Here is an 18,978-nt window from a genome sequence, read left to right as displayed (position 1 = left end):
CTATGAATAATGTATTGCGTGGATTATATATATAAACCTTACGGAAGAAATTCTCTAAATGATAGTGACAACCCTATCAAAATCCGTTGCGTAGTTTAGAAGACCTAAGCGCACAAACAGACAGACACGGATAGCGACTCTGTTTTATACTATTTAGCGATATATCACGTTCAACGGCTACAAGCTACTTACTGCTACAGGTTAGTAGTGAAATAGTTCAAGTCAGTGAGCAGGGAGTTATATACAGGGTGTATCGGCACTAACCCGACAAACTTTAACCAGCTATTTCCAAATATGCTAAGGAATAGCTGGTTAAAGTTTGTCGGGTACGTGCCGATACACCCTGTATAGTATGATATATTGGCTTGTCTAGGATTCGACCCCCAACCACCCGACAACCCCCCCTCGGTTGGTTGGACGTGAGGAAACCACCTTTAGGAAGGGATATGTCGAACTTGGAGCTGAACGAATCCAACAGGTAACCACTCTAATACTGTTCTAGTACGTGATCAAAGCGGGTTTAAACTACAATCGTCAATCAAGTGCACTCAATATCCACGTATAATCGCAGCACTATTCCACTTTTACGACATAACTAAAAAACAGTTTCGGTTCTCTGAAAACTCTGTAAATATATTTGTTAATTTACGGTAAAAAATATTATTATTTATTTAACGGTTTGCTATTGCCGGGTAAACCGAAAGCCATGATCGATAATGAATGGGAAATAAAAAGTTTCAAACGCTAAAAAAACATAAAATGGACTTTGAATCAGTTCAAGTGAGGAGGATTATTTTCTGCAGGACAGTGTCCGGTCCGCGTTATTTACATTTTCCATAAAATTATACAAAACAATAGTACATTATTATTATTATTTTGTATAATATAACGATATTTAATAGTTTTAAAACTTTAAGTATCGGTTATTTATGTTACCGCAAGAAAATAATATACTTTTGAAATGAATATAAAGGTAACTTCTGTTTGTCGGTGAACATCTATCGACATGGTGTTACCGTTATGTAATGCATGTAAGCGTCTCTGTATTACGATATCTACTATATCTCTATATAATTAAGCATTTCTTTATTTTTCCATTTTATAAAGGTGCGCCAGTTCTTCACAAAAAGTTGAACAGTGTTACAAAATACTTGATATATTTCCCAAGTTATAAGAAAGAAATGATAAATGGCTTTTTCGCATGTCGCCCTCGGTTGTCTGCTGGCGTTACTACCAGGTGAGTGCTGCACATTCTTCACATATTATTGAATAATGTTTATTAAAAAATAGAAAATAATGTTTTTAAATAAAAATAAACAGTCTCAGGTTACGGTAGGTTTAGGTCAGGTTAACCTGATAGAAGGATTTAATATTGTCAGGTTATTCGTAACCAGTAATTCGTAGCAGAGGATTGAACCCACGATACCTGGGTGGGAACCCACGATACCTGGGTGGGAACCCACGATACATGGGCGGGAACCCACGATACCTGGGTGGGAACCCACGATACCTGGGTGGGAACCAGACGCTTTGAACCCCTCAACTATTGGGTAATATCACTCTAAACTAGTGCATTTTTGGAAAATGATGTTTGTGTGATTCATTTTAATATTAAGCCCCTTTTTGGGGCTTTTACAAAGGAATAGTAAATTATACAGTTTTTTTTCTTTTATACACATCTGATCTGCCCCAGCAACTACCTTTTGTATTTATTTAGTGATAAATTGAAGATGTCCACTGACTCGGCATAATTATTACCCTACGTTAGTTTTCCGGGCAACAAGAAGTACATAACATAACGGTAGATAGTGAGAGAATTTCTGCACTGAAATAAATCCTTGTATGACTATGAAATGTATAATTTAGAATTTTATATAGAAATATCAAGTCAGTGAAAATCCTTCTGTTCTATGCAATTTGAGCATATTCAGATCATTTAAAAGAGTTCAACAAAATTGCTGGAAAATCCTGTTTAAAAGTTAGAAAGCGTTAAAGAATTGCTTTGTATTCTTTCTATGGCTTGTATATGAATATTGTAATGTACTTTCCAGGTGGGAGAATTGTTGTTCTCAAGTTGACTTCTAGTAAAGGCAAAATGTTAAAGTTTATATGGTTGAAATTTCTAGTTATAAACCCCTTTTTGTGACCTCTTGTTAAGGATTTCCATTGGATTTGATTGAAAAGTGATGCCTGAGGACGGGTTGAAATTTCAAAGTTGATTTTCAAGTTCTGTGAAGGTTCTATTCCGGTTCTGTTATTTTTCAGTTTGATGAAACAACTGGCCAATGATGATGTACTAACAGAACTTGAATAGAATCTCACAGAACTTGAAAATCATCAATTGTATTTGATGAATTGTTCAAATTCTGTGAAACAACCCGTCATTTGAGTAATGTGTCAAGAGCGTTGTTATAATGTTGTAATTAAAGATCACTGATTTGAAAATGCTGGAAGACTTAATACACAACTCCCCCTGAGAGCTGTGAGTCCATATAAGCAGGGCCGGCCCTGAACCTGAATGGCGCCTGGCGCTAGTAAAAGTTTCAAGGGCACCGTGTTATGCTACATGTGCGGAATAAAACGCGAGATGAATCACGAAAGGGACGAAACAACCGCGAGCGGCCGAGAGCCAAAATATTCATTTAAATATTATAATTTCTGGTAACCAGAAAACTTTCCCTGAATATTTTACAAATTGCATCAATATCTACGTCACCATCGAGTGAACAACTCGAACTTTGGAACTAAAATCGTATCTACATAAATTATGTTATTTTTTTCACAAACATTCAACAAAGGTTTATTTAAAGTAGGTATTAAAAATACGGGTAAACAGATTAGTTTTTGACAAATATTCACAAAGGTTTCTTTAAAAATGAGTATTAAAAATAATATTCGTAAATAAAAGACTTTTTTTACAAATACTTAACAAAGATTGACTTATGCTGGATTTACTCGATGCTGAATGTCTCAAAAAGAAAAGGGAAATTTGCGAGGTTTTAAAGATGAAACCCGACTTTCAGCAATAGGCAACTTTGGACTGCGAAGCGAAACGCTTACAAGGAAGAAGTAACGCAGAAAAATCTACCTTTTGGTGTGAGCAAATTGAGGCAGAAAAGGACCCTTGAAAACTGTGGTAAAATATAAAGACTTTGCCTGGAGAGAGCAACATGAAGGTTGATCCTCTCTTGAAGCGGATAGTCTCGCAACATATTTTAAAAGTAAAGTTGAAAAAGTTCGGGTTCTCAGTGGGGTAGGATTGCCTTCTGTCACAGCACCAAGTCCGCTCACTGGTAACTGCCCTACTTTTGCAGCAGTAACGGAAGAAACTGTCATACGTGCTGTGAAGTCTTGCCCAAACAAGCAAGGCGCGCAAGACCCTGTACCGACCTGGCTCTTAAAACAATGTCTTCCGGATATAGCGCTTGTAATTACCGCAATTATGCAGAATTGTCTAATAAATTCACTTGTACCAGGAACACTTAAAAAATAAATTATTACTCCGACACTAAAAAAACAAAATCTTGATATTGATAATACAGATAATTACAGGCCAATATCCAACTCACCATTCCTATCAAAATTGCTTGAGAAAATCGTTGCAAAAAAATTGATGGGGTACTTGAACTCCGCTGGTCTGTTTGCCCAAAATCAATCCGCTTATCGACGGTTTCATTCAAAGGAACCTCCTCTTTTGCGGTTAATTTCAGACTTGATCATCGGGATGGAGGTAGGTAAGTTAGGTTTGATATCTGTTCTTGACATGAGTGCTTCGGGGGGTTTCGGTTGCCTCCTTATTGTACCTTTTTTAAATGTCTACTAAGAAGATTCTCATTTGTGAGCACAAACTGCCTCCCGTTTTATATTGTTATCTTTTAGTTTTAATGTTCTTGTTTTGTGCTGTCCTGCTAGTATTGTTATTCTTTATTTTGTCATCGTTTTGTATAAACTGTATATTTAGTGTTATATTATTAGATCTGTATTGGGTAAGGCACAAAGTAGGAATAATTTTAAGAACATGACCACTAATACTAAATTACCGTTTTTAAGTTTGCAATAGTAAATCCCACATGAAGTGAAATGACACTAAGCTGCGCTATATAAATTCTATGTTATTATTATTAATAGTAAGTAGTAAGAAATAATATAGGTAACTAGGTATGGCCCATTTATTGCCCCTGCTTCGTGCTGAACGGACTATAATTATTATTTTGAAAAAATAACAATTAGTCTTACTTACATATTGCTTTATCCTTAATGAATTAATAAAACTAGCTTGAAATAAAGTACCTTCTAATACGAAACAGGGTAAAGGCCGAATGCCAATACTAATATCTGTACCCGAGAAGCATACGGATGCAAGTCCAAAAATCTAAATGTTCAGGAGAGCCAAAATACTTTTTTTTCTGTAAGTTTGGTCTAATAACATCTGCGGATATTCATGATAATTGATTTTTATTTTTTATCCTATTGAATCAATTAATTTTGTGTTGAAAATGAGAAAATAAAATAAAATATTTTATATGCAAAGCCTAAAAAAAAATGTTTTAAAAAAAGCATTGTGGACTTGAGTCCTTCTGCTTCAAAATGATATTGAATATTTTGGTATGACTCATGGTATATTATAAAAGGATCAATGTTGAAAACTTCATTTAGAAGTAAAATAATAACTATATAACAGGTAAATATAAATATCTATTTTCCATATCTTCGTCATCTGACAGAGAATTTTTTTTTTTTTTTAAATAAGTGTAAAAAAAGTACAGTGGCTCTGGTACCCACTGTAACATCTTTTGTAGATCACCAAAATTTGGTGTATCTAATGCGATTGGATTTGTATTTACCCGGGGTTAATACCTCCGGGGTGCTTAAAACGGTTCCATGATAAATCAACACATAGACAATTCAACACACCTTTAAAAAGTGATATAAAGTCATTAGAAACGATGAAAAAAATAAATTAAACCTAACCTACTTAACCCAGTTAATAGAGATTTTGTTTCATCACTTTTCATGACTTTATATAACATTTTAAAAATGCGAAATTATGGTGAATTATCTTTTTGATGATTTATCCGGTCACCGCTCAAAACACCTCTCCTTTTTCTTCTAATATAATAATATTTAAATTCAGTTTCCTGAAAACCATTTTTATACAGTAGCATCCCCGACACATTTACGTCAGCTCGTAGCCATAATATCGCTGATATTAGGAAACCCTCACCATTCATATTCTTCTTTCGATATACAAAAGGTGATTGTGAACCATTTTAAAGGGAATTTAAATATTTGAAATTTTCTAAGTTCATTGAGTGTACAATGTACTGATTATTAGTTTTGCAATATCTGATGAATTGTTCCCGTTAATTTTTTTGTCGTGCGGTAAAATATTTGGAATTGGGTAGTTTTTTTTGCCCTTTCAATCGCTGAATGGACAGAGTCTACTTCCAGGTGAGTGTGACCACGTAATAAAAAATTATGATGAATGATCTTGAGGTTTTTAATTTTTTTTAAAACCAGCCATACGTAGGATATGGCTATTGTTATATTTCTATTTTGACCTGCACAGTTGTCAGACCATACGGTTATTTCTTCAACATTAACCCCATATCGCTGTATATCCACTTGAAGAGGCAAGAAGCTACTTCGTTTGCCCCCTGTTTTCCATCCCTATATAGTCCATTCAGTAGTATAATGATGAGGTAAGGTAAATGTAAGTAAATAAATAAATAAGTGACATGGTCAGGTCTTCAATAATAATATCACCACGTATGTTTCCATCAGTCTCTTCAGAAGAATTCTGTTTCTTGAGCCTCGTCATCCATTCATACACGGAAATACTCTTTTTCATTTTTATTTATTGCAGGAATGCAATAAATAATGATGAGAGCACTGGGATTGTTGTGTTTAGTTCCACAGAAAACATAGAAATTAGAGGCAGAAGGACGCAAAATGGACTTGAGTCTACATTCGAATGTTTACTTCCATGGAAAGCGTAGTAATGTTAGAGGCAGAAAGATGCAAGTCCAATGTACATCTTTATGCTTCTATGATGTAATGGTTCTTGCATCCTTATATATTTTTGAAAATACCATAAATATTCAAGCTTGCATCTTTCTGCCACTAATGAACATGATAATTTACTTCATGTCTTCATCAAAAACTAATTTCTTCAAATTTTGGACTTGCATCCGTATGCTTCTGGGGTACAGATATATATAATGCAATAAACGAATGAATATTAGCCAACACGACTATGTGTAGGTGCTAGGCCGCATGGCGCATACCATACCGCCATCCGCACTAGCGAGTGGAACATTGGGAACGTCTTGTGGTTTGGTCTTATGGTCAAGGGCGCAATAGACATCTCTGGTACCGCGAATGTAGGCACGGCACAGGCCGCACAGTCGCACAGTGGTACGGAAAACTACGCTACGAGCAAATCTCTCGATTGTCTTAGCAGAATTACTAGATACAAAGGACCAATTATTATTTAATTAGTAGGGAACGGATGTATAAAAAACCTTGACACGTGAATGCAAATATGTGAATAACATGCACTAAAAACCTTGAAATATGCACGAAAAAAGTAACAATGAAAAAATAATCTTCTCCAGTTCTCTTTAGTTTTAATCGGGGAAACTGGAGAAAAACGTGGGATCATCAAGTACATCGTCTTGTTACATCGTCAAGAGTCGGTGTACTATAATACTAATTATGAAAGGACGAATGAATGTGGATGAAGTAACAAGCGTGTGGCCAAGACGGTTGTGTGTCGGTCTATCGTCTATCCAATCTGCCTAACCCTCAATTTGGTCGATGTTTTACGGCAAGGATTCGTTAGTGACACGAACATGTATTACCAAATAGCCCTGCTTAATTTCTCCTCGAACCATTTAAGTGGGTGGCGATTTCATCAAAGTATTGGATATTTAGATTCGGTGCAATAACTTTTCAGCAACCACTTCGACATTTTGCAATAAATTTTCGTAAAATATAATCCCCTATTGCGAAAACTCTTTAATGAACCATTAAAAAGGCTAAAACGAAAACGAATTTACAGACAGACGAAATGCAAAACGGTCGAGTTAAAACAGGAAACAAACTATGGAAACACAGATTTTAGAACACACATTATTTTAGGTTCAAATGTGATCTTATAAATGTTTGACTCTCGAATCTGGCAGATTGACTAGACACTAGACGGATTTTTATTATTTACGTTTTTTAAAGCTAAAGTGCGCGCTTCTTCCACATGGCTAAAAAATGTATATTTATTTATTTTGCTCGAACATCTAATAAATGGTTATTTGACATGTACCAATTGTAATTTTCTCGCTAATAATAATAATAAGCAACGCTAGTTAAGGCATATGCTTTGCATTTGCTCTCTGATTATTTTTTGTAATATCATATAGAAAAGAATTAGCTTTGATCCCAAAACATATAAATATTTAAAGAAGAGTATATCAGATAACGCAATAAGCCGAACCCTCTGATATGAAAATATCTGGAGTCGGTGAATTATTTTCCCATTTGATCTCTGGTGAGTTGACGTGTTGTTCTTGTATTGTTTTGTATTTATTTTGCTTATATAATGCACTTGCATAATGTTGATTGACTAGATGATCATTTGTGGAAAAGTGAAAAAAAATCGGAAGTTTAAAAAAAAAATATTGGACAATTTGTATAGCGCCGCTTTTGTGAGATATCACCTCAGGGTTAAAATATCGTTAAATATCCTTAGATATCATATAGAATCATATCATTCCATTAATTAACACTAATTTCTAAAGATATTTGATTCACACACGTTTGATATTGATGCGAAAAATATTCACTTTAACCATAGTGCTTTTTTAAATTTATTTATTGTTTCTTTACTTTATATCTTTTTTTACGATGGAATTTTTAACCTCAATAGGCCAAGCCTGTTTATAATGTTTCATCATTTTTTTTCTTTTAACTAGTTTCAACCATCTTGGTGTTGCCATTTAAATATTTGGAACCTTCCATTTTTATCTACACTATTTTTTTATATTCATAATTTTAGAAAGATAAATAATAATTCTTTCCATATGAATTATTCACATTGGCCATTTTTAGGATTTTATTCATGGCATCTGTACCGGACGTACCTCCACCGACTTAAATTAATTTGCATAAATCTGAATTTACGCAGAGGCAGTTCCTTTACAAACTCACCTCTGCGCATATTCGAATTTATGCAACAAAATCATCTCTAAAAACTTGTGTAAAACTGTAAATCTTATCTGCTCTTGTATAAAAATCTGTAATCTTATGTGAAAAACTGATTAATAAATAAAACCACGGGGTCAAGCAGTCATCATTATAGACAAAAAACAAAGGCTTGACCCCCCAAATACCTTCTTATAAATTAAATTTGTACAAAACATGGAAGACTTGCATGAAATTTGAAATTGTGCAGACGCGGTTTCCTTTACAAAACTTGCCGTTTGCACAAAATTGAATATTGTGCAAAGCTTCCCTTTTAAATACCAACTCCCTTTAATGTGTAAATTTGTACAAAATTGAATATTGTGCAAAGCTGCCTTTTAGATATCAATTCCCTTTTTAACATGTAAATTTGTGCACACTCACAAAATGTATTTAAATAAAATATGACCCGGGCAAAGTGGATTGAAGAACAGTCAGGGACCTAGTCAAATTCGTCCCCAATCGAGTTGCGCAACAGCGGCGCTCTTCCCTGTGAAAATTCCGAGAACCCAAAATAAATTCTCGGAATTTCTCGCTAACAAAGGGTGAGCTAAGCCCGTTGGTCCTTTAAAAGGCAGAAAACTTGCGCAATTTGGCAGAGATCCAGCACCCTTCGCCACATCAACATCTCTCCTGGACTGCCCCTGACTGCCTCTTCAAGCCTCTTCTGCCTTGGGATCTTCACTTCAACCTGGCCTTCTTCTTTCTCCCGGATCCCTGGTGTTCACCAAGAAGAAACATTTCACAATAGTCGAAGCGTCCCTTGTCAGGGCGCAGGTTCCCCCCTACCTTCCTCCCCCCTGCCTTATACCTTTCTCCCACAATCTACCACATTTTACCCATTTCTCCCTTTCCCTATATTTTTCCCTTTCCTCATTTTCCACCATTTTTTCCACATTTTTCCCGTTCCTCATATTTTTCCCCATTTTTCCCTTTTTTTCAACATTCTCCCTCCTTTTTCCCGATTTTCCTTCCAAGGCGTCGAAGCGGCCAGCCGGCCACTCCCGCTATATCGTCTGTGCGGCCGGCGACTACAGTGCCGTCCCGTACAGCATCCACTAAACATGAATAAAATCCTAAATTTGTGAATAATTCATATTTCGCACCTATTAGCATTAACATTCGGTTTAACTTTCAAAATTATTTATTATATGAACGAGATAAAAAATGAACTTAAGTTTTCTTGCAAATTCCACAAAACGAATGTGTTTTCGAAAAATCAAGTTCTCCCAATGTTTCTACGTTTGGATTAAAATATTAAGGAAAAATGTGGTAAGCGTTTTTAACAACATTTTTCACGTTTGATATTAAAATTTTATTATTAGAATTAGTAATGTTTATTTTAAAAACATACAAATTAATGTATATAATGTTATATAGTTTCTATTTAACTATTTGTTTTTACGGAAAATGAAAAAAAAAGATCTACAATGTACATATCACATTTGAAATACATAAAAAAAACGTTGCAAACTTAACAAAATTATGAAAGAACTGAAGTTTTGGACTCACTTATCCATAAAGGTTTTAAAATGTTCGATGAACGCCCTTTATATGTTAAGGAAGTTTTTCAGTTGTTCAGGGGTTATGTCTCAATGTTGTGAAGTCCAAATTTTAGTACGTAGTTCTAAAATAACTAACTAGTAATAGAAACACACTAGATATATAATGTTTAAAATTTATAGTTAATAAAACATGTATACAAAATAAATATCTCTATAAAAAATATATATGTAAAGAATATACAAAAAAATCTAATTAGTATGATAATAATAATAAGAGTTTATTCCAGAATGTGTCCAGGGATAGTTAAATGCAATACATTCCATATTTTGAAATAATTAGAATAAGACAAAATAATAATACATAGATAGGCACAAAAAATGCGGAATTTAAATGAAAAAAGATAAACAAAAATGTGTGTAAGCAGAAGTTTATGGAGGATATTTGAACATCTCCTGTCGGGCCATCAGAGGGGACTCCATCCAGGCAACCATGGCAGTGATAATTGTGTTATTTGAATGGCTTAGTCTGCGCCATAAGCTTCCCACGTGGTGGCGGAGATGCTCTCTGAAAGAGTGCACTCGTCCCTCCAGGAACATTTCCATAACGCTGCAGTATCTCGGTAGGCGGAATAGTTGGCGATAAGCATTATTGTAAGCGACTTTTAGCTTATGCCATTGGGATTCAGTGTAATTTGACACAGTTCTGACGTGAACAGCGAAGTGCAGAATGCGTTGATAGTATCCTTTTGACGTTTGTACTGCAAAATTGAAAACGCCTTGACAGCATACCTGCTCTAACGAATATCGCTCTTCTTTGTCTTTCCATATCCTCGATGTGTTTCAGGTCGTCTGTGAGAATATGTCGCAGGTACATATTTGACGCTACGACTAAAATCAATTTTTCTTCCTTCTAGCCATACTGAAGATGTTTGCATGATTTCGTTTTTACATTTGAAAACCATACAGATTGATTTGGACGTATTATATAAAAGGTTATGATTTTTTGCAAAATCTGCACATATTTAGAGTAGTTTCATTAGTGTGCTAAGTGACGGTGCTAGAAAAACCATACCATCTGCGTAATTAATATTATTTACTCCTTGAAAATAGCAACTTATTTTAGTGTTATTAAGTCTTTGAATTAGTTCATCAATGTATATATAGAAGAGTGCTGGAGACATGCTTCCTCCTTGCCTTACCCCACTTTTCAAATAAATTAGGTTGGAAAGCTCGCCAGACCATTTCACCATATTTTCTTGCTGCGTGTGCCAAATTGAAAGAATCACTATTATATCGTATAAATAATTATGCTGTGTAATCTGCATTCGTATCGACTTATATGAGAGGACACACGAAATCATATGAGATTGCAAAAAAATGCTGGACTTTGTAAAAAAAATGGATTCATAATCTCATGTGTTTTTACCGTTCTCGGAATCGAATATCCTATCCTATTGAATAATCATACGTCGTATTCAATTAATAATAAGGAAATTGTATTAGTACCTTTCATCAAAGACATTGGAGTTATTTTTGACAGGAAACTTACTTTTGATCCCCACTGCGAAACAATTTCCAATAAGGTAATGCAAAATTGTAGGTTTCGTAATACGTAACACAAGGACTTTTCAAACGTTGAGTCAAAGAAACTACTATACTGCTCGCTTGTGAGATCACAGCTAGAATATGCATCTCCTGTGTGGTCTCCAGTGTATATTACACCGCTTGATTGAACATTAATGTCTAATCTAAAGCTACCGCTACTTTCTACCCTGAGAACTATTAATGATAGTTTTATACTTTTTAAATTACTGAATAACTTCATAGACTGTCCTCGAATTGTAAGTGTTATTAATATTCGTGTGCCTGTTGAATCAACTCGACTCCATCAGCTTTTCCAATGTGACAACCATAGCACTAAATATTCATATCACTCCCCACTAGCGCGATTTCAGATACAGACCTTTTAAATATATTGAAAACATCTCCATCCTTCATCAAAGCAAAAATAATTAGTTGTGTATTTAACAGATATTTTTCTGTATTACGTTTGCAAAATATAGCTGACATGTCTAAATTATGTTTGTAAAATGACAAGTATTGTATGTGTGTACTGATATGTTTGTAAAAGCCAAGAGCCTTAAATAATTGTTAAACTACTATTATCGAAATGCTACCTACTACAAAGCATTGCGTGATATTAAATTTCACAAAAACGGCGCTACAAAAAAGATTATTATCAGTTCGAAAGATGAGATTATAAATTTAAAAAAATACCGACTATAATCACCGTTCTTGCAAAATTATAACTTCTGATTTAATTTTTTTTATTTTGGATTATTATCCACTAATATTTTTTTTAAACGCATAATGTTTTTAAGTGAATAATTCTTTATTTTAATAAAAAAATACTCACAAATATCACAAGCCAGTGAATGAATATGATCAAATACCTAGGTACTTGTACGGGAGGTCGGTGCGTGAAGTGAAATATTCCTTCGTGAAATTATACACAAATATGAAAGAAAGTTCATATATGTTCAAAGAACTCAAATATGATTTGATTTGGTTGATAATTAGAATTGGTTGGGTGAAGATATTAAAATATTTTAATAAAGCGTTTTCAACATTGGATTTATATTATTCTAATATTTTCAGCACACTACATTATAATGAACATTTGTGCGTCCGTTATTAAAATAGTTAATGGTGTAATAAGTTGATTGGGGTTCGATTCCCGACATTTCAAAACAAATATTATTTTTTGTTTATTTAAGTAGCAGGTGAAAAAATCTAATAATCAATAATAATTGTTGAATAAAATACTACTTAAATACTATTGAATTATTTGTCTGTAAAATAAACCGACGTAGCATAGTGGCTTAGTGCACCCGACCGGCAATCGGAAGGCTGCGGTTTCGATTCCCGTCGGCGGCATTTATTTTTCTCGGATTTAATAAAAAAATTGTATTGTTTAATATATTTTTTAAATTAATTTTATCCCATGATTTTTGACACGTCTGCGGCGCTAGTAATAAGCTAATTGTGTAATATAATGTATGACTTCAGGTCCCCCAGGAGTACAGTTTGAGGATTCCTACTTACAGCTATACCCCATCGACCCAACCAAATGCAAGGACATCGATCTCGGCAGAGATATCACCTTCGCCCTCTACACCAGGTGGGTTACCTACACTTCAGGTTATAGAGATATCACCTTCGCCCTCTACACTAGGTGGGTTACCTACACTTCAGGTTATAGAGATATCACCTTCGCCCTCTACACCAGGTGGGTTACCTACACTTCAGGTTATAGAGATATCACCTTCGCCCTCTACACTAGGTGGGTTACCTACACTTCAGGTTATAGAGATATCACCTTCGCCCTCTACACCAGGTGGGTTACCTACACTTCAGGTTATAGAGATATCACCTTCGCCCTCTACACTAGGTGGGTTACCTACACTTCAGGTTATGGCCAGTACGGAAATGTTTATGGCTTACTATACACCGCTATGGCACCATTAACCTAAGAAGCCCTGGTCAGAGCATTAGTGCGATTTTGTTTTGACTTTGACTAACATTAAAGCCAAATCCAGGGTGAGGGGATATCGCCTGGCCATCTAGTATGACAAACTTTTAAAAGATTCGTATGCACAGTGCACAGTAGTGCATAATGAACTATTTGAACTGTATTTTATACTGTTAATTATATCTTTTTTTTGGTAGTTGATGAGAAAGGCATTTGATGTCTTCACACATCTTCACGCAAATTACTTAAATTGTTCTCGAATGTCTATGCCCAGGGCCCTTTAGCATATTGCCTAGAACGGTAATTAAATGGCATCCGAAAATCTCTTCATTAAAACATCACAGATTAGTGATACACAACCCCTCAATTTTTCCAATATTATTGTTATTATTTTTTCTTATTTATGTTACCTCCATAATACGGGCATTTGCCTACTTTGGGGTATTAATAATAAATGAATATAATGAACCACTTGGCAATTATTTTTAATGCATGAGAATAGATTTTTCTGCAAAGACAACGGAAATGTAACAAATCCATTGTTTGTATTTTTTATTTTTATAAAATTCCTGAAAAATTTTTGAAAATAAAATCTCTAAAATCTTTCAAATCCGACGTTTGACATGATTTCAAAACCGTCAAAACTTGACGATTTTGACCAGAAATTGTTAGCCAATTGTATAATAGTTGGTTTTGATTAAATCTAAGTTAAAAAAATATAACTCAACTGGCTGACGTGTACCCGGCGTTGCTGGGGGGTTATCCTATACAGTACAGGTACAGCCATCTCGGACTTTTCTGTAGGCTTCTTTAAGATATACAATTCCGTAGTACATTATTTTAATATAACTCAACTAGCTGACGTGTACCCGGCGTTGCTAAGGGGTTATCCTATACAGTACAGGTACAGCCATCTCGGACTTTTCTGTAGGCTTCTTTAAGATATACAATTCCGTAGTACATTATTTTAATATAACTCAACTAGCTGACGTGTACCCGGCGTTGCTGGGGGGTTATCCTATACAGTACAGGTACAGCCATCTCGGACTTTTCTGTAGGCTTCTTTAAGATATACAATTCCGTAGTACATTATTTTAATATAACTCAACTAGCTGACGTGTACCCGGCGTTGCTGGGGGGTTATCCTATACAGTACAGGTACAGCCATCTCGGACTTTTCTGTAGGCTTCTTTAAGATATACAATTCCGTAGTACATTATTTTAATATAACTCAACTAGCTGACGTGTACCCGGCGTTGCTGGGGGGTTATCCTATACAGTACAGGTACAGCCATCTCGGACTTTTCTGTAGGCTTCTTTAAGATATACAATTCCGTAGTACATTATTTTAATATAACTCAACTAGCTGACGTGTACCCGGCGTTGCTGGGGGGTTATCCTATACAGTACAGGTACAGCCATCTCGGACTTTTCTGTAGGCTTCTTTAAGATATACAATTCCGTAGTACATTATTTTAATATAACTCAACTAGCTGACGTGTACCCGGCGTTGCTAAGGGGTTATCCTATACAGTACAGGTACAGCCATCTCGGACTTTTCTGTAGGCTTCTTTAAGATATACAATTCCGTAGTACATTATTTTAATATAACTCAACTAGCTGACGTGTACCCGGCGTTGCTGGGGGGTTATCCTATACAGTACAGGTACAGCCATCTCGGACTTTTCTGTAGGCTTCTTTAAGATATACAATTCCGTAGTACATTATTTTAATATAACTCAACTAGCTGACGTGTACCCGGCGTTGCTGGGGGGTTATCCTATACAGTACAGGTACAGCCATCTCGGACTTTTCTGTAGGCTTCTTTAAGATATACAATTCCGTAGTACATTATTTTAATATAACTCAACTAGCTGACGTGTACCCGGCGTTGCTAAGGGGTTATCCTATACAGTACAGGTACAGCCATCTCGGACTTTTCTGTAGGCTTCTTTAAGATATACAATTCCGTAGTACATTATTTTAATATAACTCAACTAGCTGACGTGTACCCGGCGTTGCTGGGGGGTTATCCTATACAGTACAGGTACAGCCATCTCGGACTTTTCTGTAGGCTTCTTTAAGATATACAATTCCGTAGTACATTATTTTAATATAACTCAACTAGCTGACGTGTACCCGGCGTTGCTGGGGGGTTATCCTATACAGTACAGGTACAGCCATCTCGGACTTTTCTGTAGGCTTCTTTAAGATATACAATTCCGTAGTACATTATTTTAATATAACTCAACTAGCTGACGTGTACCCGGCGTTGCTGGGGGGTTATCCTATACAGTACAGGTACAGCCATCTCGGACTTTTCTGTAGGCTTCTTTAAGATATACAATTCCGTAGTACATTATTTTAATATAACTCAACTAGCTGACGTGTACCCGGCGTTGCTGGGGGGTTATCCTATACAGTACAGGTACAGCCATCTCGGACTTTTCTGTAGGCTTCTTTAAGATATACAATTCCGTAGTACATTATTTTAATATAACTCAACTAGCTGACGTGTACCCGGCGTTGCTGGGGGGTTATCCTATACAGTACAGGTACAGCCATCTCGGACTTTTCTGTAGGCTTCTTTAAGATATACAATTCCGTAGTACATTATTTTAATATAACTCAACTAGCTGACGTGTACCCGGCGTTGCTGGGGGGTTATCCTATACAGTACAGGTACAGCCATCTCGGACTTTTCTGTAGGCTTCTTTAAGATATACAATTCCGTAGTACATTATTTTAATATAACTCAACTAGCTGACGTGTACCCGGCGTTGCTGGGGGGTTATCCTATACAGTACAGGTACAGCCATCTCGGACTTTTCTGTAGGCTTCTTTAAGATATACAATTCCGTAGTACATTATTTTAATATAACTCAACTAGCTGACGTGTACCCGGCGTTGCTGGGGGGTTATCCTATACAGTACAGGTACAGCCATCTCGGACTTTTCTGTAGGCTTCTTTAAGATATACAATTCCGTAGTACATTATTTTGATGTATCTCATAAGGTTTGGCCAACGTTAGGTTATAATTGCGCCCGAAAATATTTTTTTACGACTTTTTTATATTAGATTAGGTTACAAATTGCGTCCGAATATATTTTTTACGAATTACAAAAAACCGACTTTTCTCTACTTTCTATGATTATAATATACAGGTATTATAATATACATGTATATTAGGGTGTCCCAGGACATAAGGAAGAATTTTGTTTTCATGAATTTAAATATGCATACCCTCTTATTTTATTCCATTTGATCCCAATAACTCATATAATAAATATTATTTTGATTTAACACCGGCAACCCGTGCCGACTTGATGCCAAACATATGGTACAGAGTTAATATGGAAGGATTTTCAACATTCATTTTTGTCGGATAAATAAAATTTAAAAATGCACAAATGTTCAATTATGTAGTATTTTATATTTAAAAATGGTTTATTGATTAAATTTTTCTTCATAGTTTGTTTTTTACAGTCAGGATAAATCTTCCGGTGGTCCTGAAAACGAGGAAACAAAAATTATTTTTGTTTCCTCTTCGACCGTGAGATTAAGCCATAAAAATCTTGCATTAACTTAACAGTTATTTCAGCTATATCATTCACTACCTCAGCGGCGACACCTTCTTTCTGACTTCTTGATACGAAGCATTATTTGACCACATCGTAGGGAATTCGTTAAGAAAACTTGCATCTGTTTTCAGACGATCAAACAAATACTTGCTCTTGACTGAAATGAAGTCGTAAATATTTTTCTCTGAAACAAAAGTCACTAAATTATGATATGAACAAAAACCTCAATACAAAACATAAATTAAACTACTCAATAAACTTACCATACAATTTACCATCAAGATCTTCCTTCGATGGGATGTAACGTTTGTCATGGGTTGATAATTTTTTTTTTTGATATTTCGAGCATTTTTATTTTTGTTTTTTGATCCACAGCGTCGTCAAACAGCGATAAAATAGATCCTTCATCGGTCAAATACCATAACTGCTTACTGAACAGAAATAAAGCTGCCATAGAGATGTTTTCATCAATTTTTTCTTAAGCCTTAATCGATTTCAAAAAGCACAAGTCCTGGTAAGGTGCTTTAACTGCTATAATACATTGTAACCATGGCTTGACATAAAAATTGACAAACGTCTAAAAGTGCCGCCTTATCCTTACCGGTAATTTTAAATTGCGCACAAATTAATGATAGTTTCACAGAATAAAGCGCCTTTGTCATCCATCGAGCACCTGGAGGCCGAATCTTAAATTTTCTCGCTGTATCTCCTCCTAAAACTATCACACAGAGCACAAAAAACTCTCAATAGTCATCTCCAAGTATTTTTGTTAAAAGTCAAGCAAATCATCGATTTCGGAAGCGGTTAGGTGCAATGTGAAATTTTCTGTGTGGCACTGAATTTTATCGGGATCAACATTTTTACAGTTATCTTGAAACTTTTTGAAGAGTGGTATGTCAGGGCTTGTAGCCACTTGACTGATTTTTACTTCAAACACAGCTTTTAATACCAACTATGGCTATATTTGGTATATATTGACAGTTAAATTCACTTTCCGGATATTGTCGAACAAAACTTCAAGAACTTGTCCATTAGATGGCAGTTTAGAACCCGATATTTGGTGTTTTATGACTCCTATTAAAAATATACTCTTTTTAGAAGTGCGTAACTAACAACATCTTGCCTGAACGAGTGATTTTCGTTTACTAACAAAATAGCAAGTTACTACAAGCTCATCAACACGTTTGCTCGCTGGCGTCTTAATGTACAAGTACTGACATCTTTCGATGCAAGTCGGCACGGGTTGAAGTTGTCCAAAGAAAACGAAAAAAATTTTATAAGTGTTTTGTCATTATTAAAACAAAATTAGAGGGTATGCGTTCAAAAATAACAACTTTAATTTTTTTGGGACACCCTAATGTATATATATAATGAAATGCCGCATGCAGTTTCTTCGTTCCTTGCCCGTAGCCCGTAATTCTTGGCTCGGTTCGCAAATGTGCACGTACCATTACACTAACACACATAATGCGGACACAATAATATAAAATAGACCAAAAAACACCAGTGAATTTCATAATGGAATGTCTTGGCACGTTGAAATATATAAATTCATTTCAAATAGCCCTGTTCTATTTTCAGTAATTTTCTTCCGTCCGACACGGCTGGGATGCAAAAGGTTAATAATATATTACATTAATCCCAGCGAGAGATTGTACGTGATGTAGAAGGAAGAGTACCAACTGGTTTAAATACATGCTTTAATTTCCCCTTGCAGGGACAACCCTATTTCGGGGCAGCAACTATCCATAGGAGATGACAAGGCCCTGGCGGAGTCCAATATGGACTGGTCTAAGCCGCTGGTGCTCTACTTGCACGCCTTCTTCGAGAGTTCTAGTTCTGACAGTGCCGCCAGTCTGAGACAAGGTTTGCTCTACTATTGTTTATTAATTAAGATGACAAGGCCCTGGCGGAGTCCAATATGGACTGGTCTAAGCCGCTGGTGCTCTACTTGCACGCCTTCTTCGAGAGTTCTAGTTCTGACAGTGCCGCCAGTCTGAGACAAGGTTTGCTCTACTATTGTTTATTAATTAAGGTGACAAGGCCCTGGCGGAGTCCAATAAGGACTGGTCTAAGCCGCTGGTGCTCTACTTGCACGCCTTCTTCGAGAGTTCTAGTTCT

The 18,978-nt window shown here is 35.6% G+C and overlaps 2 protein-coding genes across 3 annotated transcripts in view; one reads left to right on the top strand and one right to left on the bottom strand.

The window, feature by feature from the left end:
• The window catches only part of Adar (Adenosine deaminase acting on RNA), a 78,652-nt gene that overhangs the window by 23,666 nt on the left and 36,008 nt on the right, over window positions 1-18,978 (bottom strand). The window lies entirely within an intron of this gene.
• On the top strand, window positions 509-18,857 carry LOC149424775 (uncharacterized). The gene is made up of 4 exons (XM_089631017.1): window positions 509-627; window positions 1,108-1,237; window positions 12,813-12,924; window positions 18,575-18,857. Exons 2-4 carry the CDS (start codon window positions 1,189-1,191, stop codon window positions 18,855-18,857), a joined length of 444 nt encoding a protein of 147 aa, XP_089487143.1. The 5' UTR covers window positions 509-627; window positions 1,108-1,188.

This window comes from Hesperophylax consimilis, chromosome 4 (genome assembly GCF_061612785.1).
Source record: "Hesperophylax consimilis isolate HC1 chromosome 4, BYU_Hcon_1.0, whole genome shotgun sequence".
Lineage (NCBI taxonomy): Eukaryota > Metazoa > Arthropoda > Insecta > Trichoptera > Limnephilidae > Hesperophylax > Hesperophylax consimilis.
The sequence above is the reverse complement of the archived record's forward strand: the minus strand, read 5'-3'. Positions and strand labels throughout refer to the sequence as shown.